The 25,891-nt window shown below is 35.1% G+C and overlaps 5 protein-coding genes across 5 annotated transcripts; 3 read left to right on the top strand and 2 right to left on the bottom strand.

The window, feature by feature from the left end:
• Positions 1 to 945: 945 nt before the first annotated feature.
• LOC110732531 (AT-hook motif nuclear-localized protein 23-like) lies at positions 946 to 2,780 on the top strand. Its single transcript, XM_021912483.1, has one exon. It carries the CDS (start codon positions 1,425 to 1,427, stop codon positions 2,334 to 2,336), a length of 912 nt encoding a protein of 303 aa, XP_021768175.1. The 5' UTR covers positions 946 to 1,424; the 3' UTR covers positions 2,337 to 2,780.
• A 7,106-nt stretch (positions 2,781 to 9,886) lies between these two features.
• Positions 9,887 to 10,688, bottom strand: LOC110732530. Its single transcript, XM_021912482.1, has one exon. The coding sequence runs from the start codon at positions 10,517 to 10,519 to the stop codon at positions 10,088 to 10,090; it is 432 nt and encodes a 143-aa protein (XP_021768174.1). The 5' UTR covers positions 10,520 to 10,688; the 3' UTR covers positions 9,887 to 10,087.
• Positions 10,689 to 13,379: 2,691 nt separating this feature from the next.
• LOC110732529 (AT-hook motif nuclear-localized protein 8-like) lies at positions 13,380 to 20,896 on the bottom strand. Its single transcript, XM_021912481.1, has 5 exons — positions 19,960 to 20,896; positions 19,801 to 19,853; positions 17,773 to 17,904; positions 14,993 to 15,154; positions 13,380 to 14,046 (listed from the first exon to the last, which is right to left on the bottom strand). The coding sequence occupies exons 1-5, from the start codon at positions 20,639 to 20,641 to the stop codon at positions 13,768 to 13,770; spliced, it is 1,308 nt and encodes a 435-aa protein (XP_021768173.1). The 5' UTR covers positions 20,642 to 20,896; the 3' UTR covers positions 13,380 to 13,767.
• A 446-nt stretch (positions 20,897 to 21,342) lies between these two features.
• On the top strand, positions 21,343 to 23,788 carry LOC110732854 (protein MAIN-LIKE 1-like). The gene is made up of 2 exons (XM_021912854.1): positions 21,343 to 21,399; positions 22,367 to 23,788. The coding sequence occupies exons 1-2, from the start codon at positions 21,343 to 21,345 to the stop codon at positions 23,786 to 23,788; spliced, it is 1,479 nt and encodes a 492-aa protein (XP_021768546.1).
• LOC110732237 lies at positions 23,598 to 24,693 on the top strand. Its single transcript, XM_021912152.1, has 2 exons — positions 23,598 to 24,076; positions 24,159 to 24,693. Exons 1-2 carry the CDS (start codon positions 23,846 to 23,848, stop codon positions 24,279 to 24,281), a joined length of 354 nt encoding a protein of 117 aa, XP_021767844.1. The 5' UTR covers positions 23,598 to 23,845; the 3' UTR covers positions 24,282 to 24,693.
• Positions 24,694 to 25,891: the final 1,198 nt, after the last annotated feature.

Below are 25,891 nucleotides of genomic sequence, written 5' to 3'. Positions count from 1 at the left end.
AGAGTTAATCAACTATCTTATTAATATCATATACTAGCTACCTTTTTCGTTTCAATTAACTCATTAGTTTCGATCTATCTTATTTCAGTTAGTATGTCAAACATAGCCAAATTGTTTAGCGTTATTAGCCAGCACCAATTCCTTGATAGCTACTTTTCAAGATCTTACTCTTATAAAATTAAATCTTAAGCTCAAATTCTCCTTAATTGCACTTCATACGTCACAAATAGGAGAACTCAAACCTAGTCATATACTTTCAAGGTCATCTTATTAACCACATTGACATGGCTTAGCAAATTCATAAATCCCCATTGGAAGATCTCCCCATATAACCAACACATAAAAAGACAACGTCAAGTAACCAAAGAGTAGAAAAGCTCAACTTCAAGATACCAAGATTACTACTTTACATTATTAAGTAACAAAGAGAAAACTTGATCAAGCTAGTCATGACTCATTAGGGCACCTAATTTAACTCCTAAACCAAAAGACATATTTACCCCACTTAGCTTATCTAAATTATTGGATAAAATGTATTAGTCTTTTTTATGTACATAAGTTAATTAACTACGTACGATACAACAAAGCATTATTTAATAACTCATTACAAATGCACTATATATGTGGGTACTAATAATATTAGATAATTATAAAGTATATCTTAAAAACAATATGTTATCCACTTATCCACCGGTACAATTTTCTTCATAAGAAATTAAAATAAAAAAATCAATATATTCAACATTTTTTTAAATATGAAAACAACTAATCTTCAAATAAAATTAAATTAGATTATAAGACCCAAATAGAAATTCATACTTGAAGAAAGACTACGCGCTTCTAACACGCGTTGATCCATAGGTAAGAACATTAAATTATAAAATAATCATAAAATTAAAGTAACAAAAGAAATTAAAACAAACAAAATAATACTAGTATAATAATTCTTTTAATAAAACAGAAGGCTTCAATTTATAATTTCATGTATATTTAAACTTTTAGAGGGGGATAGTGTGTGAGAGAAATGACTGCGTCTCTCTCTTTCTCTCTCTGAAATAACTTTCTCTCTCCTCTTTTCCAGCTTAGCTTCTTCCTTTCCTTTCTCTGTACTCTTACCCCCTCCTCTAATCTTTCTTCTATTTTTTATTTTCTTTTTTTTTTCCTTTGTTTTATTTAATTTTCTTTTTATATAAACTTCGACTTCTGGAGCTCTCCTTTTCCTTTCTTCATAAAATATTCTTCAATCTTAAAAATAATCCCCCACCCAAAAAAACAAACATTTTATTTTTAAAAAATAGAACTGTTCTTCTTCCATCCTCTTGTCTAGGCTATTATAATTTTTTTTATAAGTTAAGTTTACTTTAATTTATTAAAAAAATTCAAGTCCTAGTAGTTATTGTGTGTTATTGAATGCTGTTGTTGGAATGGCTGGCTTAGATTTAGGCACAGCGAATCGTTATGTTCATCAACTTCATCATCAGGGTCATCACCGGCCCGACCTCCACTTACAGCAGAGGTCGGACCCGTCTGAAGACGACGATAACAACAACAATAACAACAATATTGATCATGATGAGCATGACCACCATGGGTTAGACCTAGTCAACGTTTCCGGGGGAGGCTCAGGGCAATCTGGCCCCGGAGACGTGGTAGGTCGTCGACCTAGGGGTAGACCCCCTGGGTCGAAGAATAAACCTAAACCTCCAGTGATAATAACTCGGGAGAGTGCTAACACTCTCCGAGCTCATATCTTGGAGGTAGCTAGTGGTTGTGATATATTTGACTGCGTTGCCTCCTACGCTCGTAGGAGGCAACGCGGGATCTGTGTCCTTAGCGGAACTGGGACAGTTACAAATGTTAGTCTTCGCCAACCCGGAGGAGGAGGCGGGACTAGTGGTTCAGCTGTTGTTACACTACACGGTCGGTTCGAGATCCTTTCGCTCTCCGGCTCGTTCTTACCCCCACCTGCCCCGCCTGGAGCCACCAGCCTAACCATATTCTTGGCTGGTGGACAGGGGCAGGTGGTTGGTGGGAACGTAGTCGGTGAGCTCGTAGCTGCGGGTCCCGTTATCGTCATCGCCGCCTCCTTTACCAACGTCGCTTATGAGCGGCTGCCGTTAGAAGAGGAGGAATCAGCAGCGGCAGCAGCAGGTGGTGGAGGTGGGGCCCTCCAGATGCAAACCGGACCAGCCGGTGGGAACGGGGCCCAGTTCCCAGACCCATCTTCAGGGTTACCTTTCTTAAACTTGCCCCTGAATATGCAAAACTGCCAGTTGCCGGTAGATGGATGGGCTGCTGCTAATAACAATTCAGCTGGTAGACCTCCATTTGGATAATACAAATTAATCAAAATGAAAAACACCAACAACAACAGCAGCAGAACCAGCTTGTTTTATTTTTATTTTATTTTTATCTTTTATCTTTTTAGTTTAGAAAGTTGAATTGATTAGCTAGAGTACTTCAACTCAAACTCCATCCATTCCCAGCCATTTGATGTTGATGACAACAACGATGATGATGAATGATGATCAAACGGCTGTAATTTCTCGCCTTCGCAACGGCGACATTTGAAGGATCATTCAGCAGGTCAGCCAACAATAATAATAATCCATGGTACTATCATGTAACTCTTTGTACTTTTTTTTTGGAAGTAACTTCCCTTCTTTTTCTTTGTATTTTACAAATTTTGGAAATAGTCTTTTCTATCTCTCTTTTTTTTTTCTTAAGCTCCATTTTTCTTGTGTGTTTGATGAAGGAATCAACTTGTTTGTTTATGTCTATCTTAATTATAATTATTTCAGTGAGAATTATTAAAAAGAAATTGATGTGTGAGGATTGTTGACACAGTTCTAGATGAATCTTAATTTCGATAATTAATATTCATACATACATGTTTTTCTTAAGATTAATTTTTAGCTAATTAATTAGTCTTTACCTATCCACAATCATCCATAACAAAATATATAATCCTTGTTCCTATTGTTAACTAACCCATATATATATATACATAAATAACTTCATTATCTAATCATAATATATAGTTTTTAATGAAATCTTGTATAGTTTAAGAACATGTTCCATCATATTATATATATATGATGAATATTTGGGAAATGAAATTGTTACAATTTACAAACATACATCATGTGCATCAACTTTAATTTTTTTATAAAAAATATTTGCATTGTTTTCAGGGAGAAGTAATAAATACTATAGTAGAGAGTTATAAAAACAATGGGAAAACAAAATTGGGCATTTGGGTTTACTTCTGAGTAAGAAGGATTCTTCTTGTCCTACCAAAACATAAACATTCACAAGTTTTCACTAAAATTGTTAAGAATTTATTTTCTGCTACTTAATTTTTCTCCTGTTTTTTCTACAATTTGGGAACTGTCAATTCTTCTAGAACTTCTGCACCTCTTCTTTATCCCATTTTTATTTTATTTTTTCTATTTATAATTGCCATTTTCTAGGCAAAGTAATAAAATTATACTTCTATTTTAAGGGGAAGACATAGGAGAAAAAATCTATTTTTGTTTACTCTTTTTAGCATATTTTTTAGGGCTTTTTATAGTTATGTTTTGATTTTTGAAGCATGTGGTTTGTATAATTCTTTGGACTCATATATATCCATAAATTAAACTATACTCATTCAGTCCTTAAATAATAGATCATGTTTGATTGAAAGTTATTTTCAATAATTTGGGTTGAAAATTCGTGATTATCCATTACGGAGTAATAACCAACATTTAACTACATTATCGTTATGTGTTGACTTCATTATATATATTGGATCTATTTTATTGATTTATGGTACTTTAAATTGAAGTTTTCTGTGATTTTCCTGAATTAATTAAAATACTTCAAGTATTTCAATCTTGCTGCTTTACAGGTTCTGGATATATACTTGAAATATAAAATATTTTTGTTAATGAATTAGATTTAGTACAATCAATTTATGTTTACATGGATGCTTAATTATATATAGATTACTACAGTAGAACATTATCTGATCTTCAGCTACTTACTTAGTCTGATACTATTTTAAAGGGAAGTTCTATATATATTAATTAATATGATCTTATTTTAATTTTCTTCTAATTCCACCTTTTTGTTTTTAAATGGCAGCAACATTTGATAATAAAGTGTCATATTGTATAATCTTATAATTTTCTGCTTAATTATTAAGAAGTAGCTAATGCTTAATATGTCTACCCTATAAAATAATTTCAATCTTTGCCCTATATTTTTTTGTGTGTGTTTCGATCTACTGATTCAAAAGACTAATTAAAAACAATGGTTTCGCCGAATTTAATTACATATTTATATCCAAGTTGCCGTGGGATGCGCTAACATGAGGGATTGAGGGAGTTGTTTATTAACTAGCTCCTTTGTCCTTAGCTCCACAACCATGCTAATTGTCAGTTAATTATTTATTAATTATCTTGTTCATCAACTAATCCAGCCAATGTATGGCCAAAACGAATAAACAACATGTCACTCCGGTATCTCCGATCGGTGAAATAGAGTCAATTAGCCAAGAGTAAACTTCCAAAGCAATGATTTATATCCATTAACTATTAATTTAGCTTTTGGTTAACTATGGTCCCTTTAACTTAATTATTTATGGATGACCATTACCTTTATTTGTTTTGGTTACATTGATTGTGATATGACCTAATTTATTCATATTGTGTAATAAGGTTGATTGTAATCTTCTGATTATATGTAGTGGATATGGAAGTATGATATATGTCATGGATGAATTAATTTTATCCATTATAACCTTAATGTGGTTCTTTAATAATTTGTGATCTTACGTATGATCATACAAATTAAGATTCTTTAAGATTTCTTTGATGAACTATATGTTTTTATGTATGATATCAAAGTCCACTGAATTAAAGCAAGTTAGGGTTCAATGCTAGGGTAAGCAATGCAAGGGATATAACTCAAAGCTAGGGACAATATATAATGGAGCAATCTTTTGAGGTAGATGTATATACGATGTATTATACTTCGTATCATCAAATGCATCCATGTCCTATGTACCTTTGTTTTGACTAATATCAACACAATAATTAATTTTGGATGGGGTGAGTTGAGAGTATAATTATGTATTATATATAGAAGTACGCATCTGGAACTGAATTGTATTATCATCAAACTATATGATTAATTAACATGCCGATGATCTTGGCTAGGGCAATATATATGTTGTGTGTGCTCAAACTTTTTTTAATTATATTATTTTTTATTGACATATATTTGCTCAATAAGTAGAAATAAAGTATATTACAAATTATCGGAATAAGTTTATTAAAACGGGAGTTAGTAGCTCCAATATTACAACAATTACAATTTAAACTGAACAACTTCTTCCTAACAAGAGTAAAATAATGTTGATATTAAGATCTTTGCATTTATAATAGCGAAAAACCTTTTCTAAGCTCATATATGTGATCTAACAGATTCATATTAGATTAAATCTAGGGAAAATACATGCATATATTATCTCAACCTCTTAATTAGGCAATCTTGATAGTTTATTATGCTTTATGGTACGGTAGTCAAGCTGCAATTTCTCAGGTGTGGATATTGAAGTTTTATAATTATAATTTTCGCCGTATCAACTAAAAATTGTTCACTTGTTCAAATCTCCCTCTAATCTAGCTAATTGATATCAAGCATATATACACATACGTGTTTCGAATTCCTCTTAGACAATTAATTTATAGAAACTTATACGTTAATGAGCTCCCTAAGTATGTTTTAATGCATACAAAAGCAAACATAGGAAGCATAATATTCATCACAAGCAATGCAAGGAGAAAGGAGGGGGCGATAACTGGACCTATAGATATTGCAGGTTTCATATTAGAAGACAAGATCTAATTACTTAGTTATAATATCATTGTAATGTATATTATATAATAGATTTCAGTTTAAAGATTCAATCAGCTGACCACACATTTGTACACTTTCACCCTTTCAGAAGGATTAGGTTTTTCAAAATTTGGATTAAAGTGAGGGCTTTGCTTCGTTAGAGGGATAAGAACAAATTAAACCTTAATTAAGATCTTAAGAATATAGCTAGGCTAAAAAAAAAGAGTTGATAGTAATTTTAATGGCCGTTTATTGATACCTTGATATTTAAGTATACCACGAAGGAAGTAAAGCATATGGTAATGAGTTATTTGAAACTTTGATGTGTAAACACAGTTTCGATAATACTACATACGGAGTAGTACTTACCAAATATGCCGTGCGCAAGTGTTTTCGAAAATAGGTTTGCTATCTCTAAGTTTCTAAAATCGAATTCATTGATGATTTAGGCTTATAGCAAAAGCCAATACATTTATGTGAAAGTTTGTTGAGATTTGCTTTGCTGAATTTGGGCTCTTTGCTTGCTTTTGCACCAATTCATAATATAAAGTGGTAATTTACTTAGGACTTTAACGAAAATAAGCTAATGTTATTATAGATTTCATGACCATTAACCGTTGCATCTATATATATATATATGTTCCACTAATTTATATTTAATAAAATGATACATGAATATCTTAATTAATGGACCATACTACAATTATTTAAAATCTGTTGACCTAGTGATTCAATTTTCTTAATTTATTTGGTTGTTAAAGCTAAATAAGTTATTAGTGAAATTATGTAAAATGATGATGAGAGAGAGAGAGATGTAAAATGATTATTGGAAGGTAAAGTGGAATTAAGAAAAGGTAGTTAGGACATTAAGATATTAGCTTACCAACTTCAAATATGATAAAGCAAAGAAACAACGAATAATGAAAGGCAAACTTGGAATAGAGAATATGTTGACTAAGTCTTGTGTTCTTACAATATTAGATTAAGACATCTATTATATGCATGTTTACACACATTATTTAGACAATAATAATAATGCTGTTATGTTTATCCAAGTTGTCAACTAGTGAACTAATATAATGGTTATACCAAGAAACATCTAAAACTGTGTATTATACTAATATAAATGATAAAATTAATATAAGGAGTCATGTTCATCATGAGCTACATAAGCTAGCTAATGAAATTTTAGCAACTCCGATCCTCCAACCTAAACTTTATGCAAAACATGTTTAATTATACACTAAATATCATTGTGTACAGTAAATGATGATGTTGGCAACAATAATGAAGCCAACTTGTAATAATTAAGACCCTTTTAATTTAATTTATACTTTTTTTTGCTTTTTGTTAATGGACTTCCTCAATAGATGAACTAAATTAAAGTCACAAATTGCAATATTTTTTGGTTCTCCCGACCCCTTTTTGCTGTTAAGATCTTCTCATTTGCATTTTGCATGATGCATACCTTTTGAACATTAATATTATCTGTTAATTAATTAATATATTAAAAATATAAATTAAAACAAATTTAACAAATATTCCGCATATGAATATCTTTCTTTGAACATATGAATACGTAGTAGATAGAAATATGTTAATTAGATGATGAAAAAGTAACATAAATTAACATATGGTCACCATTTTCTAGTAACATAACAAAGTATAATTTAAATAAAAAGTTTAGTTATCATGTCTCATAAAAGGCTAGATATGTTGAAGAGTAATATTGATGTAAGTGATGTAACCAGTTTATGTCAATCAAACAGTAGGCATCATGGTATGATGAGAATGATTAGTACATTTTTTACGATATTCATTATGAGCATGAGCTAGTATAAAGCGTGAGTAGAAGTATAGAAGAAGCTTCTAATTAATTGAGAGACATAAAGAACTTAACTTTCTCTACATTTGAGAGGAATAAGAACAACATGCTAACTCTACTTGTACTTCAATCTTTCCTTCATTCTTATAGCTTTTTTGGTACTTCTGTTCTAGGGCATATACCTTACAATCGCCTTTCTTATTCATTGGGGGAGTTGGGTGGCAACCTTGTATGACGTGGTAGTAGTGATGTAAAAAAGATTCGATCATAAGCCTTAGCTTGTACATTTGTTATTTAAGATCGAGTTTTAGCATGATTAGCGAAATTAGTTTTTGTCATGTTAAATATAATAACCTATTAACTGTAGAAGCTATTGGATCTTTTACTTTTGTAAGTAGTGAGATACTTGCTGTTAAAGGTTAATAAATTGCCAAAGTCATTTGATGTATATATACTTTTATAGATTAGTTTTTGCACAACATACACTAAATGTTAAAATAGTAATTAAAGCTAAATATAATACGCCGTAGCTTTTACTAACCACTGCTTTAAAGCTAGCTAGTTATATTGATTTTTATATTGAAAAGTGAATGTACTACCCTTCACTACTATATCGAACAAAGCGCAAATACGCTCTTGACCAATTAAGTTAGTTAGCATTCGTTAAAACTATCATATGATGGATCTAGAGTTGCAGAGCCTAAATAGAAGTTTACACGTACAATGGTGCTTCATTTCCGATTGGGCTGGGCATACGATTAGTTGGATGTACATAGGGTCTCTCACCCTGATAACTATTGTGAAGAGTTTACAGTTAAGTAGAGTTCAAGGTCGAACCACAAAACTATCCAATTCCATCTATGAAATCTACACATTATTAACACCCCCACTTTTGATTAGAGTTAAAATTAGCCTCTTTTATAACATAGAGCTTGGTATGTATGATACGAGAGTAATTAATTTTCGTTAATAACTCCAATAAAATTGCATAACGTACAAACAATATCGATCAGTCTGTTTAATAAATGATGATAAAAAGTGTAACAACAGCATAAATAAACACAACCACCCCAAAAACCTAATAAAGCGTTTTTTTGTAGATGAAAGTAGTAATTCAGAAGTTCATAAATCACAACACATGGTAAAGTAACGAATCCTGCTAGTTACGTTTCAAACACAATAATGGACTTGGGTTTAGTTAATATAAGTTAAAGCTGTCTTGGATAAATATAACTAAGAGCCCAAATATATGAAGGTCATGAAGGTTTGAGATAAATAGGGCCTTAGCCTAACATAAAGCCCACCAATGAAAGTTCTACTTTTTTTCCACATGACAGAAAATCGGAAATGCCATTGTTACTTGTTAGGACGAAAATTCATAAAGGCTTTAATTTAGGATGTAAATAGCAATTGGAAATTTTTGTAAGGGAATATCTCTATATTTTTTTTCATCTTCTTTTAAAGGATATTTTTAATATGGTTTATCTCCTATAGTCGATGTGTTTATTGTCTGTGGACACATGTTAAGTTACAAAAATATACTTGTATGTTTATCCCTTTAAATAAATACAATATTTTTATATTGTGTAAGTTAATGAAAAAAAAAGGTTAAATAACGGTGAACTCTTGTGAGACACATATAAACATAAAATTACCTCAACTTGTATTGCTCTCCAAACAATATGATCTTATTTTAATTATCAAATTGAATGTATTCAAATAGTACTTGGTACATTGATAAAGTGCGTTCTAAAATTAATTTGTAGCTAAGTGTTTGTATCCCAATGCTTTCTATTCTTTAGTTACAAACAAACAACGACCATCTTATTTAACTTTCAAGCCGTCATTGTGAATGAGCATAATAGTCGATTTTAGGATTTTTTTTTTTTTTTTCGATATATTTTAGGTGACATGTTTGTTTATGCGACTAAGTTTTTTATTACAGATAGTCCATTTGTGTGAGTGTCTGAAAGTATGTATTCATAAATCAATGAAACAATGACCAATTGTAAGTGTGAAATGTCTAATGGACAACCCATAAGGGAAAATAAATAATTACTTAAATTCTATCACATGATGAAGCTAAACACTTATTTGTACTATCCTTGTACCATAAATCCATAATACATTAAGAATGGAGGGATTGGATTAATTTTAAAATAATAACAAAGTATACTAAAATTTCAAACGATCAATACTTGTTTTTATTTAATCACAAGGTATACACAATTATGACAAGAAATATTAATCACAAGTGATTCAATAATATTCTCAAGATTAATCAAACTTGAGATTAAACCTGCCTACCCCAAGTTAAGTAGTTGAGTATATATCATACAAGTATATCCATACAGTTAATCTACATACATATATATATTAATAATCTTGAGCATAAAATTCTATAATCTCCATAACATTAAGCTTGAAAAAAGAGGAGCAATCATTATACATCAACCAAAGCATATGCTCAAACAATATAGCATCCACATCAACAAAAATCACCCTTTTTGTAGAAGACTTATTTGTTATAATACCATCCATATAATTCTCCAACTCCCTCTTATTCTTATGATCATGTTTGTGATGACCTTGCATAGCCAACTCAATCAAAACTCGAAACGGGCTCTCTTGTAACACAAATGGATCCACCAAGAATTGCCTTCTTTCTCTTCCAACCACCACCGTTACCAATTCACCATCGGATAGCATAGCATCATCGTCCAAGGACCGGTAGCCTAGTCTCGAGCTCAAGTACCTCCCGGAGCATCGCCTCACTAGAACCGAAACTGGCATAACCAAGCAGTCCATAATATATGTAGTTCGTGTATTGATAGAGAATATACGCAGATATAGTAATGATGGAAGAATTGGTAGTGGTGGTATATATGGTAATGAAGGGGTCAAATGACCAAAAGTGGGGTATTTATGTACATTGTGAAAGTAGTTTGCTTGTTGGATTGAATGATTTAAACGCGGGAGAGAAAATGACATATTGAGGTGCTAGTGTGCTACAAATTGGCCTACCAACGGTTAGTATAATGACTAAATATATGTGTCATAATGTGTACAGCTTGGGACCTTGGATACGCAATGAAACTGTATAACACGGTAACACCGTGTCTATAATTTATTCGGTTATTTTATATATGAGTATATTTTTTCCGTTTATTTCATATTCTTGTTTGAAATTTTTACAAGCAATGTACAGTAATTAGAATACAAACTTTCTGAAACCAAATAAATACATATAGAATAGTAAATATGTTTGATTTGTCTCAATATGTAGATTTAAAAAGTTAATTTTTTAAAAGCTATTTATAATACATATTTAAAAATACTTATGCTTAAATAAGTGTATTGAATGATTTACACAAAAAAGTAAGTAGGAATCGCTAAAAGAAAGGAGGGAATACAATGTTTTGTTTTTCAATTTTGTGTTTGGTACATGTACATTAGGTCACTTCCAAGAAAAGAGTTGTTGAAGAAATTGCTAGATAATGGAAGGTACTACTCCACCATATGATTAATATTCCTTTTCAGACGGTGTATTTTCAACCAAAGTTGTTTTTTTTCGTTTGGTTGGTTATTTTTTTTTTTTTTTTTTTTTTTTTGAGTAATCGTTTGGTTGGTTATGAAACAGGTATGTATTGATGAAGAAACTCTTAAGAGTAGACTACGGTCACTCTAAGAGGAGCGCGCAATAACTTTCACTATCCTCTTGGAGAAGCTAAGTTGAATAATGGCCCAAGGCGGTGATTTCTTGAAGAAATTATAGTAGTGGGTGCATTATGGGATCTACTTAAGGCGTTACAAATTATTTAAAAATAGTTTATTAGTCATTTAAATACTATTTTAAAAGAGTAGATGATTTCCACTTGCTAAGTTTGTCTTTCGTGATCTCATAGGACATATAAATATCAACAGTTGTCAACCTTATCGGTTTAGGAAATGTTCCAACTTTAAAGGTATGGTAAATAAGGTGCTTTATACATACTTAACATAGTTGATTTTCAAGAAGGTAATGAAAAGAAACCTACTTCAAAAAGAGTAGAGGAGAAAAACCTTCCAAAACATCCTTATCCACGAGTAGACTCTTAAATCTCATACGTATGACGTTATTCATCAATATATAAAGTATTATTGTATTTTATACATGCATTTTTGGCATGCTTAAACATAATACAGCTCCTAATTAAAGTATAAGCTAACTAATTGTCCACATTGATGATTTTGGTAGGTTAGGTGGTAAGGCATTTTCCATTCCCAGTCTCAGATTGAATCTTCCTAAACCCTCTCCGCCATACAATTTCTGAACATGTACTCTTAGACACGGGTTAGGCAAACCATTTTTGAATTATCGATCCCCCCTTGCTATAGATATGGTTGAGTTGGTTGTTACATAAAATGAAAAGGTTAACAATGGTCAATTAGTCATGGTGCATCTCAACCAAAAATTGAATTGGCTTGATAATGCATGTCAATGTCACACTTAGGCACTTAGCTTGAGACAAACAAGCTAAGCTAAGCTAAGGTAGTTAATAAATCACCTACTAACATACAAATACTAATATTGTACGCGTTATGACAGCTTAGCCGACCAAAGAAGCCCAATTATCTGTAAGGTCAAAATATATTTACCTGTTCTTGAGTTTTTGGGAAGTTTACCTAAAGTTAAGCTTCATCTTGACCTTCGTATCTTCGTGATTTCTCTATAGAAACAAATAAGTTGACTTGTTCCTTTCTACATGTATATTCTACTTCACAGTTTGGTGCGTAAATATACGTGGATTCTAAGCTATTATTAGGAATTATTTTTGACAGTCTTCACAAGTCACAAGGGAAAGAAAAAAATTCAGATTGCATGGTCTCCTCAATTAGTAGGATTGTAATTATTAACTAACGCACAAATTTAATCATTAATATTTTATTAATAAAAATCACAAATTGCTAGTGAGGAATTATATATATATATATACTACAAAAGTCCAATGGTTACAATTATAAACGAACCTAAGAAGTAATAAACCTTGATGTTCATTATCCTATATTTGGCAGAAAAGTGGTTATGATTTTCACCCTGCACAATGGTCTATAACACACGCTTTTCACATTCAAAGACACGCTTGGATTAAGAATAACATAGTAAGAAGAAAATGGAGAAAAAATTGAAAGAATGATGAGTTTAGTAGGTGATCTACAGAATTATGTGGTACGGCCGGGCAGTTACACCCTCATTTCGAGGTTATACATGACCCTATGTGATGATGGGCAACTATAACGCCAAAAATGAGTAAACTTGTGAGACAAAGTCAACCAAAATTTGCTCAAAGTTGTGTACACCACTACACCCCTCATTTCCAAGTATGCTCAAAACTCCTAATTATTGCCCACGGTCCATACACTAATTCAGAACATGGCAACTTGACAACATGTCTTCAACAATGAAATAGACATCTTTTGCAACTTTTACACTATTATAATCATTTTTAAAGGTTGTCATCTAGCCTAATGGAACTTTATGGCAGAACTTTACATAATTTTTTCCATTTCAAAAGTGATTTTGGTGGGTCTGTAACACCCAAAAAAAAAATGAAAACAATAAGAATAATGTAAAGGTTTTGAGCTTTGAGGGATCGCAATTGGGACCTGATAACACTGGCACAAAACATCCAACACTCCAAATCAAATTCAACTTTGAAACCCCTGTTGCACAAAATCATTCCTAAGAAAAGTTCTACATTTCGAGTCAGGAACCCATGGTGGCATCAGATTGGATAACATAAATTCGATCTCATACTGATGACTATGTGCAAACGATGCCAAAAAGGGTGTGAAAAACTCAGCTTTAACACCAGGGTGATAATTTCATTTACCTACAACGAAAGGGGGGGAAAGGGAGGGAGGGGGATAAGACACGAAATCACCTAAATATAATTAACAGATAAAAGAAGACGGAGGTAAAGCCAGTAAGAAAAGCTAATCTAGGATATATGCTTTAGACTCTGCCTGTTAGAATCTGAAATCAGCCTTGGAACACCAAGAAGACAATCAGCACTCTAGTTTTGAAGCATCTTTGAACCGGAGTTAGGCCCCCAGCCCATAGGTGTATACATTTGCATATTATGCATGGGATGATTGGAATTGCCATAGGATCCCATGGTCCTGTCAATGTGATTACTACCATTCTCCTCAGATCCATCACTTGAAACCTCATGAGAGGGGGGACTTTCAGCAGCCGGTAGTGCTGGTGCAGCAAAGTTCAACACATTAGAGTGAGGAACTGAGGGCATGTACTTTGTCTTTTTCCCATTTGCAATGAAGCTACCCACAATTATCTGACAACAGCTTTCGAGTTAGGATGCATAAAAATGAAATTGCCCAAATGCTCGACAACATACGAATGCACAATAAATGGTATATCACTATAATTTAAACCCCCCCCCCCCGGGATGTTGACAAACACAATATTTCTGAAGTTGAGCTGACAGAAGATGGTGCGTCCACAAGAATCTCTCCCCTCAAAGAAACAAGAAGTATAAGAGGGGATATATCTGACACGGCATATCAATTCGAATACTGTTGCAACCTAGCATGGCAAGATAGGCAAACTACTTGGTCCTACAATATGCTGTTTAGCAGTCACCACAACTTTCTGAGAGAGTGTAACTGTTACATAATAATTATAGGCATTATCAAACTTCTTGCACTGAGGCAAATCTCATAAGGATCCCATGATCCTGAACCGTTCTTACCTATGGAAAAGAAGAGATCAAGAAAGAATTCCTCTACAAGAGTACAGAATTACAGAAGGAAAATTTGAACCAACAGGTGTTTGAATATAGATTAGGTTATAAGGTTAACTAATACTTCGTATTATCTTCAAGCATTGAACTAAACTTCACATGGTAAGAAGAATGCGAATATAATCATGTAGACACAAGGTACAATTCACACACAAGGCACAAGAAAAAAGCCGAATAATATACACAGAAATGTACACCCTCCGTTTCATAATAAATGCCCCAGATTGACTTTTGCATACAACGCTTGTACCAATGTTTGTGCTTTATATAAGATTAGATGTGAGTAGTTGTTAGAATCGTCTTAGTGTATAGTTTCTAAATATCAATTTTTAATCATTTATACTTGTTAATAATTAAAGATATTATTGGTTAAACTTCTGCATTGGCAAATGTGCCAGTCAAACTTGGGGATTTATTTTGAAACAGAGGGAGTAGGAAGAACAATGAACATGACAGAGATATAAAAGAATGTGGATACCTGAACAGGAGAGGCAGCCACAAGCATCCCGGCAACACTACCACCTAACACTCGGCCATCTGAGCCAGCCAGAGATACACTCAAGCCACCTGATCGCACTTGGCCACCAGTATTCTCTGAGAACAGGAATGAACCTGACAAAGAAATAATTTCAAACCGTCCCTGCAACACATGTATCACAACTACATCAGTAAGAGAAATGGAAAATGCACCCCAAAACAAGCAATAAACTTACCAGCATAAAGTGTGAGAATATTAATCCTATCTAAACAACGTAAAAATTTCCTCATGAGAGGAGTCTAAACAATGTAATTAAGTGCAAAATAATTAATATCAGAAGAACATAAAATCTAAGTAAAATGGAGCAATATGCCTTAATTAATTGTAAATTTCTGCCAAACCATGAGTTAGTAGTAATCAAGAGTGTAAATCAAAGTTAAACCATGAATTTGAGTATTTTAACAAAAACTGTAATCAAGAGTGCAAATTAGGGTTGATTCATGAATTTGAATAATATAACAGAAACTGAAGAGAACCAACATCAAAGCCTTAAGAATCAAGGAGAGGAAGAAGAAGAAAAGAAAAAAATATCCACGAGCCCGACTACCTAAAATGCTAAAAAATGTGTTTGGACATCCAAGATTTACATGCTAGGGAAATTATGCCAAAAAATCTCTTCATTGCAGCAATTCTTTAATCTTTTCGGCCCATTAGTATAAGCACATATAAATCTCGAAATACAAGAAGAAGATGTCTTGACCACAGTGGTATTTTATCACAAAAATAAAACACTTATGCATGATGGATCATGTAGAGATATAAATGCTTCTATACATTTAACTTAAAAGAAAAAAAAGGTTCAAGCAAGTAAAAAGGGTAAGGTACAACAGCATATATCCGTGCAGCAAAATACCACAAAGAATGTAAATTCACTTTGCATATCAGTTCACAATCAATCCATGATTAATGTTTTGGGTTTCCAAGAAGGTTCCATAAGAGATAAGAAGAAAAATAGGACATGATGCGTATGTTCAAGAAACTTAAACACACACAAGGATAATTCAAGCCTAATTCTCTATAAGATTCGTCCACCAAGAATTAAACAAGAAGACAAGTAGATTAATTAAGTTAAAGGTCACACCACCCCTTAATTAATCAACTTAAACAAAGCTTAAAGAACCTAATCTGAAAAATACTTTAATTGCAAAACAAACAAATACTTTGATTTATTAGTCTGAAAAATTCTATATCTAAAAGTCATCAAATTTCAACTATTTATAGACTAAAAACTAACTAATTCTAAGTCTAATAGGACTAGGACAAGTCCCTAGCCTTTAGCCCAAAGTAACCCAAATAGAATAGGAAAACTAATTCTACTTAGATTAGGAAACTAATTCTAATTCTACTTAGATTAAAAAACTAATTCTACTTAGTCTATAATTCCTAAAGTAAATAAATTAATCCTGAGTGCTTAAACCAAGAAAAACCCTTTCAAGTGAAAGGTAAAAACTTGCAAGCAAAAACTAATTAAAAACCACTAAGTAGAGTAAGTAGAGTGATCCGGAACTTGAGCTTGTACTAGACACCAAGTTCCTTTGCTTGAACCGTCCAAGAACCGCCAATTTGTAGCTTCTAATGAGTTAATGTTCAAGGTTAGGTTTTTTCGTGTAAAGATTTAACAAACTCTCGAAGTTCTCAATATCCGGATAAGGACATTTCAATTCAATCTCTGTTACTAGCATTGTAAAATTCCATCCTTTAAAAAGAGTCAATTGACCCTTACATAGTTGTCAAACTTCGTCCTTAACTACAAATTTTACCAAAGTTCATCTCAATTTATTAGATATACAACTTCCAATGTGAGCAAAATGATAAGAGAGGAGACCAAGGTGTTACTTCTTAAAATTCAAAAGGCCAACCAAGAGCCACTCCGCAACAAACTTTCTGATTTGTACCCGAATTCAAATAGATCCCACACACATAAAAGACCTCCATAGAACATAAAAACCTTGAACTTGAGAATACAAGATTACAAGACACTCAGCATTGACCAAGGGAATACTCGAGCAAAGCTCAAGAAAGACAAATTTTGATTAAAATCCATCTTCCTCTAAAAATTACCCCAAAATCAAAGAAAAACTGCAAGAGAGACTGGAAGAGGAAAAAGGGAAGATATATCGTATGTAAGAAAACTACTCCGTATCAAGAATGCTAACTTGCTAAATGAGGAGCATAAACCTTGGCATAAAAAAGATGGACAAAAAAGAATATCCCAAATGCATTCGAGGCCATCATGAACATGTCACAACAATGCACCAGCAATAGAAGATAGAAGTACAGCACAGGTATATGAACAAGATGTAACCAAATTCAATCAAGGAACCAAACTTTCTTCACTATGTCAAAATGATCTACAATCCAAGGCAATAGATACTTAACTTGAATTATTTTGACTGTCGGTAGGGAAGGATATGAAAGGAAAAACTACACTCAACTCAAACTATGTTTGAGCATATGAAGTTTCCATCTTCCAGTCAGACCACAAGAACAGAATAGGTATGCTTACTAAAGTATAAGATACTACAAAATACCAACACTTTCTAATAATTTACTTCAAAATTCAAAATTTTAAGCACATTCGTTAAGAACCACAAGAGGTCAAAGTTTCAGATAGGAGCCATATGACAGCTACTTAAAATGAGAAGAAATATATTACAACATGGAAGAGCATAAGATTTTAAAAAGGTAAAAAAAAAAAAAAAAAAAAAGTCAGTGCACACCTCATAGTTCACAACGCCTCCAGACATTGCAGGTTGTCGAAGGCTCACATTGCAGATGGAGCCATTTGCAGAAAGCACACAAACTGTACGCGGTCCCTGCTTGGAAAAGGCTACAATCTTGGATGCAATGTCCTGTGGATTGAAAAATAACAAAAATGGTACAATAAATATATAGTGCCAAAGATAAGCATTGCTTCTGTTCATGCAGTAGTCCATTTTGGACAAACCAAATCCATAAGTTACTGTGGCTTCCGCTGAGTGAAGCATCCTAAAATCATCATTACTTCTGTAGCAGCTGACCAGCTGTTTTCTATGAAAGAGCAAGATGCTTAAAAGATGCCATCCAACAACATAAATTTTCGTATGAATGTTGCAGATGAATACATGTAATTATTAAAGTTTGTGTCCTTGCAAAATTGAGTAAATTACAGATAACAAACCATGAACATAATCCCAAATTTAAATAGACTGGTGTACTAGAATTAGTACATTGAGTACAAAAATCAGCTAATGTCTTAGTTTTATTATGCTTATCCTAATGGGCTCTTCTAAAAATAAAGTAAAATGGAAAAGACTCAACAGGAATACCTTTTAGTAGCAATGCATTAATGGCATATTGGCATAGAGTGATAGCATTTAGGACAACCAATTTGAGACACCAATATAGAGAGAGAACAAACGCTATTAAACAATGTGGACATCTAGAAGAACTGAACAAACAGCCAGTATAAGCTCAATTTATAGATAGACAGTTAAACATAGCAAAAAGAGAGAACCTAAAGAATAACCCATTCAATGAAGCTATCTTTGACTATACAGCATGTCTGCACATTAGAAATAATCTTAATGAGCTCATAATTTTCAGCCTAATAATACAAAATAAATGGTACCTTTACCATTTTTTGAGAAGGCCCGTTGGAAAGACTTGCTTGGAAGGTAAATATCTGGATACTATCGTTTTTTCTAAATTAATATAAAACCTGGACCAACCAAGCCACCTATTCATCCATCATTACAGGACGTGGAACTTGGTATATAGACACACACTTTTAGTCATGCAAAAGAAAATGAAGAGTACATATAGCATCAATATCAGCATTATCTTAATTCACAATGTCTCTAAAACAAGGCCTAACCTAGGGCAGGGTTAGGTAACTTAAGTCTATACAGCTTTGTCACCTTATATTTTTAAACAATGGAAGTACAAATCAATGCTAAAAACCCCGCACAAAAACATCCTAATCACATTTCCTCAAACACAATAAAGAACCAATTCGAACACACAATGAAATTATGAGGGGTAGGAAAGAATAGAAAATAATATTCTACCTCCAACCCTCCCGTCCCATTAAGGATCACCCAATTTCCATTTTAGTATGTCCCAAACTTCTAAAGGATTGCTCAATTCCTTTTAAGGTTTAGGTCCACTCAACAAACCCTAATACTGCAATTTGTTTTTCTATCTTCACTCAATGGCCCACCAAACTACGTTTCCTTAATCTATGTGCCCAAATGAAATAGGCAGTTTTTTACGGGATTGAAAGAGTAGTATATACAAATGTTTTCAATATACACTATGAATGTATGAAATTTAAAGCAGACTAAGGAAGGCTTCAAACATAGCAATTAAAAGGAATAGGAAGTGATGGGGATGATGTTTAAGCTACCTATTAGACTTCACTTCAGTACAATGGTTACGCTAATTTTGCTATACAATCGTCTCTACACATTTTATAGAATCACAACTAAAGTAAGATTCCAACAATTAAGCTTTACTTTATACATGAGAAAGAACACAGATTTATAATTAGATATGGTTCCGTGCACATAAATCACTGTCATTTCCATATAGCATTTAATAACTCAAACTAAGTGAGCCATTTACATTAAATATGATCATAACGGGCACAAGATGCATAGAAAACAAGAGCAAGTATACCATGATTAACAACACATTTAACAATCAACAATTCAGATCACAATTCAATAATCACACCCAAATTACCATTTATCAAGTGTCACACATACCTCCCCGGAATTCACCAAGATAACGTGTGGCGTAAAACCAACCCCACAGTTACCTGCCCAGAAGCAAAAACAAAGGATCAAACAAGTGACAATCATCAAAATCTCACTTTAACAATACCACATTATATCAACAAAAACTCAAAACTAACAGGAACGCACCTAAAGCATCCAATTGCTTCTTACTAGACCCGGGGGGCCGGCCACGATGCCGCTTAGACGGATTATCCGAGGACGGAGCAGTCCCACTCGAATCCGCCTGCCCCCTACCGCCTCCACCAGCAGCACCAGCAGCAACCCCACCTCCGCTTCCCATAACAGAAGAAGACATTGGAGTAGGAGCCAATCCCAAAGCAATGTTACTCCCCCCACCATCAGGGGAGTACTTTCTTGGTCGACCCCTTTTCTTCTTCTGCGAACCCGAAGAATTCGGATCAACCCCGAAACCAGATTGCCTCATCCCAGAAGACCCATCTCCAGAATAAGGTGAATTTAGGGGTTCAAGACTAGTACCAGGGTTCTTCGACGGAGGTGGGGTAGTTGTAACAACTTGTGAATTGAACGGAAACCTGTTGTTTTGCATCATAGAAGAAGATGAATTTGGGGTTGCGATCATTTGAGGTGGGGGTTGGTTTGAATTGGGACTTTGATAAGAATTCGAAGATGGGTGATGATGATGTTGATGGTGTTGCATCATCAACCCAGATGGTGGTTGTTGCGGCGGCTGATGATGGTGGTGTGGGTGGTGCTGGTGATGCTGCTGGTGGTGCTGCTGCTGATGCGCCGCTTGCTGGTGGTGCTGCTGGTGGTGGGATGGTGGCGCAGAGGGCCCACGAGACTCCATTTTTGTACAATTAACCTTGCTACAACCAAAGATACAGCCGCAAGAATCACGGGTTTTTGAAGATAACTGAGATTACCCAGAAAAAAGATGAAGAAATTGAAGAAATTCAGGTGGGGTGGGGGAGAAATTGGGGAAAAGGGGAAGTCGAAATTTTGGAATTTATTAGTGTGCTACTGCTATCTGTGAAAAAAAAGGGTTTTTGGATATTTAGGATTTTAGGGTTTTATATGTTGCTTTTTTTTTTTTTTTTTTTTTTTTTTTTTTTTTTGGTTTTCTCTCTATCTTTTTCTTTTGCAAGCTTTTCTTTTCCACCGTCTTTTTTACCTTTTTTTATTGGTCCCACTTAATTGATTTAAATTTTCTGATTTTACTGAGTAGTTTTTTTTATACCGAGTATCTCATATAATTTGGAAGTTGTTAAACGTCGTTCACATTTTACTAGGTGACGTTGACATTTTTTACATAAATTTCCTAAATTATCCTCCGTATATAAATACTCGGTAAAATAAGTTAGGGCTTTACGAGACATTTCCCATCTCACAAAAACACTCTTTGACACTTTCTCTCTCTAAAAAAAACAAAAAATCTGAAATTTTGGAAGAAAAAAAATCAGAAATTTTTTTTTTTAAAAAAAAAAAAGCAAAATAGTTGAAGGCTACTCAAACACAAGCAAATCTTGCAATCAAACGTTGAATCCGACGATGGCAGACCGACGGAGAATTAGGCTGACGTTTGGTGGTCGTAGCGGCGGCGAGCCGGTGAGTTTTTTGTTTTTGTTTTAAATTTTTGAATTTTGAAAAAAAAAATTCTGGAAACTGGACTTCCGCCCAGAAATTCCGGAAGTCCAGGGAACTTCCGGAAATTCCAGGCGGAAGTGGGGTTTCCGCCTGAAATTTCCGGAAGTTCCCCTGGACTTCCGGAATTTCTGGGCGGAAGTCCAGTTTCCAGAATTTTTTTTTTCAATATTTTTCTGATATTCCCCTTTTTTTTTTCTGTTTTCCGTTTTTTTTTTTGGTTTTTGTGTTTTTCTGTTTCCCCCCCCCCCTTTTTTTCTTCTTCTGTTTTTCCTTTGTTTTTTAATTTATGTTTTTCTAATTTTTTTTTTGTCCTCGATTTTGTTGATTTGGTGCATGTTTTAATTTGAAAATATTTGTGTCCTTCATTTTTTTTTTTTTTTTTGAAGTAATTTGTGTCCTTCATTTGTGGCATTAAAATAATTTTTTTCTTGATTTAGTTTTGCAATAGTTAATGATATGTAATTTTTGTTGATTTAGTTTTACAATAATTATAGTTTAGCAATAATTCTTGATTTTATTTTAATAAGTTTGTTGTTGCTATGTATTGTTATTGTTATGTAAATTTGGTTTGGTTTGTATTGGTTTTTGCTGCTGTTGTTGTTATGTATTATGGTTGTTTACTTAAATTGTTGTTATTGTTATTGTAATTGTTTTTTTTATTGGGTTGTCGTTGTTGCGTTTAAATTTTGGCAGTTTTGTGGTTAATTATAGTTTTGATTTGGTCTGTTATTGTGTTGAAATTATTTGTAGTGTGTTAGTGTGTTGTTATTGTTAGTAGTGTACTAGTATTGTAAGAATAATATTATTGTTATTATTTGTAATGTTGTTATTATTGTTTATTTGATTTGATTTATTATAGTTTTGATTTGATTTTTTTGACTATGAATTATTATTGAAATATGATTCTGTACTTATTTTTTTAATGCAGATTGAGGGTTCTGGTCCTCGTCATGCAAGATCAAGACGTTTGAATGCGTCTGTTAGGAGGGAGTTAGGTGGTGCAGGACCTTCACATGCACCGTTTCAGCATGAGCAGCAGTATGGGACTGTTGGTGCTTGGTCGGGGGAGCACCAGTCACAAGGGAGCCCCCCCATGTATTCGTCTACTGGAGTGCCTTCATCAGATCGGGAGGAGGATGAAGATGGAGGAAGTCAATCTGCTGGAGATGCACAGTACGACCCTCAGGATTACTGTACTGTGTATAGGGGTGACCATGGGAGATATGTTAGCAGTAGTGAACCAGGTCAAGCTTCTACCAGCTCGTCAGAGTCATGGTTGGTGCAGGAGCCGATGCCAGGTGGGCCTGAGGATGGTACCGTTATTCCGAGTTTTGGGGGTCACGTGTTTGCCTACATATGGGGTGGGCAGGAGCGAAACGTGTTGCGGTGTTTGAGCAGGACACAGTTGTGTTCTGAATTGGGTAACTGGCGCACTCGTCTTCCGCCGGAGCACCTGGAACCGATTGATGGCACTGGTCTATCTCATTTACCTGGGATCATGTTCCGGCGATTTGACTGGCCCTTAATTTCTACTTTTGTTGAGAGATGGCAGCCAGACACGAACACGTTTCACATGCCTTTTGGGGAGATCACGATCATGCTTCATGATGTGTATCATATTCTAGGGCTTCGTGTCGACGGTTCCATGGTTTCCACTACTCCTAGCACGAACGTTTTACGGGACGCGTGCTCGGTTACCTTGGATATGACTGAGGAAGAGCCGAATGAGAAGTGCGGTACCAAAACCGTGTGGCAGGGTAGTGGGGTCCTGACTGAGAGGATAGTGGAGTCGACCTTGGAGGCGCAGAGGCCCTTCAGTTTCCATTACAGGGCGTACCTGTGGTTAGTACTCGGCGGTTGTTTGTTTTTGGACAAGAGTGGAAACCGTACTCATCCTTCCTTCCTCAATGAGCTGTTTGTTGAGGATGTTCAGATTAGTGAGTACTCCTGGGGTTCTGCTGTGCTAGCATACATGTACCGGCAATTGGGTACAGCATCACGAAGAGATGCTGATTCTATCGCTGGCTGCCTTACGCTTCTGCAGGCGTGGATCTACGAGTACTTTCCGTGTTTCCGGCCTCAGCAGGGGACCTTGACCAGAGAGCTTGCTATTCCTCGTGCGTCCGCCTGGGATGTTGGATCGGGGTGCCTTAACAAGAGCATGAAGCGCCTTCTCGCTTTTCGGGCTAGGTTGGATCATTTGACTGACAATGAAGTTAATTGGCTACCGTACGGAGTTGATCCAGCACGACGCGTGCCTGCTACTCTTTTCATTGGCTGCATCCAGTATCGTAGCATCATTGAGCCATACATGCCTGATCGAGTGGTTCAGCAACTTGGATACGTCTAGGGCATTCCACCAGCCATTATCAGGCCTGAGAAGGCTAAGAGACCGACGAACTTGAAGATGTATCGGGTTGACTTTCCGCCAGAGATGACATCTGTGATGTGGAATCGGTTTGTCCCTGGTATGTCTTTTAGTGTCGTGGTAGGTGCCCTCAGCAGACTTGGTGGTGGTGCTCCTACAGTCGGTCCTGGTTACATGCAGTGGCTGTACCGATTTTCTCATCCACGTGTTTCTCCAGTTGCGTCATCACATGAGAGTCGCACACTGCCAGAGAGAACTAACACGGATTACGTAAGTAGTTGTATTTTTTGGTATAATTTAATAAGTTGCTATTTTAATATGTTGTTTATAATATGTTGTTTTTTAATTGAAGTGGATGGGTCGGTCTATGGAGGTCATCAACAGGACCCTGGAGGAGTATCCGAGCCTATCGCGTGATACAAGAGCAATGGCTGAGGCGCTACGAGCTGATTGGAGGGCGATGATGGGGTTGTGAACTTCCTGTTTTTTTTTTTTATTTCCCTTGTACGCATTTCGTTTATGTACTTTTTATTCGTCACGTACTTTAAGTATTGAACAACTGTTTTGGTGGTTTTCTAAATATTTTGTTTAATTAAGTTCAATTCGTTTACATTTTACATAACAACTACAAAACGACAACTGCTTTACATTTTACATAACGACAACTGCTTTACATTTTACATAACGACTACATAACGACAATTGCTTTACATTTTACATAACGACAACTGCTTTACACTTTACATAACGACAACATGTTCACTATCTAATTAAGGCATCCCACATGTTCCTTCTAGCTTCGTAACGCTGATCCCAACCGTCAACACTTGGGTCGTGGTGCTCGGTCCACCAACCTGCAACCGGGGGAAGTGGCGAATCAGGTGCAAGTTCAAGACAAATAAAATGTGATGCCCCAACTGTAGCGATGACAAACTCTCGCTCCGGTGCTGTGACCCCCCTTCTTGCCCGGAACGGCAATATCGTGAGGCATGGGTAGTAGCAAGTTGGTGTTTGGCCTACACCAAGAATAATAACCGTTGCGTTGAACCAAGTCGTAATAGGAAATAAATCTTGTATTGCAACCATCCAATGACGGGAATCAACCGCCCCACCGTCCCATCAAATACGCTGCACATTGATCTCAAGTCTTCCAAGCCCATAAATCCTCTCATATAGGGCTCGATAACCGAGGACCTCATTCGCTATTGTCTCTCGAGCGTCATACAATCGGCCTTGATCACCGAAGAAGAACTCGGCCACACAACGAAACCCACAGTTCCCATCGCCAATGACATCCTTCCATCCTGTGATGTAAGGCAACATCGGCTCTGGAAGCATGTGTCGATAACGGCTTTGGCTAATGTCGTTTACATCTCCTGCACAAATGTAGGTTTCAGTTAATAGTTTAGTGAACGCTGTTTTATGTGAAAAACACAACACTCAATCGTACCTGTTTGTCGTGCGCCGCTTACAGTGTGTTGGCGGTTTACATGTTCAAAATAAGAACGATCACGTCTTGTATCATTGTGTCTTGGTCGACCACAAACCCGGTGGTTTACAGCAGGCTCTCTGAGATCGGAATGATCCGGATGCAGCTCCTCTTCAATGATGCGAGACACGTTTCGAAGAACAGCAGGATCACTATCAAACACCTCCTCCATCAGAGAACGAAAATGTGCGGCATCCTCGGTCGAGTCATTGTCAGGCACCGTCCCGTGCTCTCCAGAACCAATAACCAAGGTCCTCCAAAACGGGTGAATTTGCCTTATGTACAATCCTGTCCCAGCAGCTAGCGAATCATGTATCTGGCATGCACAGGGCAACCCGTGGGTCACACGTATTACACATCCACATCGTTCGTGCACTTGATAACTCAGCTCCCTCATCCTCCTTGTCTCCTCATCGAGAACCTTCAAACAATGCTGAGACACCTTCCCGTTTATACGTGACAGTGGCAACTGTCGGTACTTTTGACCTATCTTCGACCTAGAAGCCTCCAAACCATTATGAATTGCGTTGATTTGATTACCAATGTGGCTATGAACTCGAGCCCATATAGTATCCAAAGAACCTGCACATTACAAA

Source organism: Chenopodium quinoa, unplaced genomic scaffold, assembly GCF_001683475.1.
Source record: "Chenopodium quinoa cultivar QQ74 unplaced genomic scaffold, ASM168347v1, whole genome shotgun sequence".
In the NCBI taxonomy this organism is placed as follows: Eukaryota; Viridiplantae; Streptophyta; class Magnoliopsida; order Caryophyllales; family Amaranthaceae; genus Chenopodium; species Chenopodium quinoa.
Note: the sequence above shows the minus strand (reverse complement) of the source record. Positions and strands in the feature narration are given on the sequence as shown.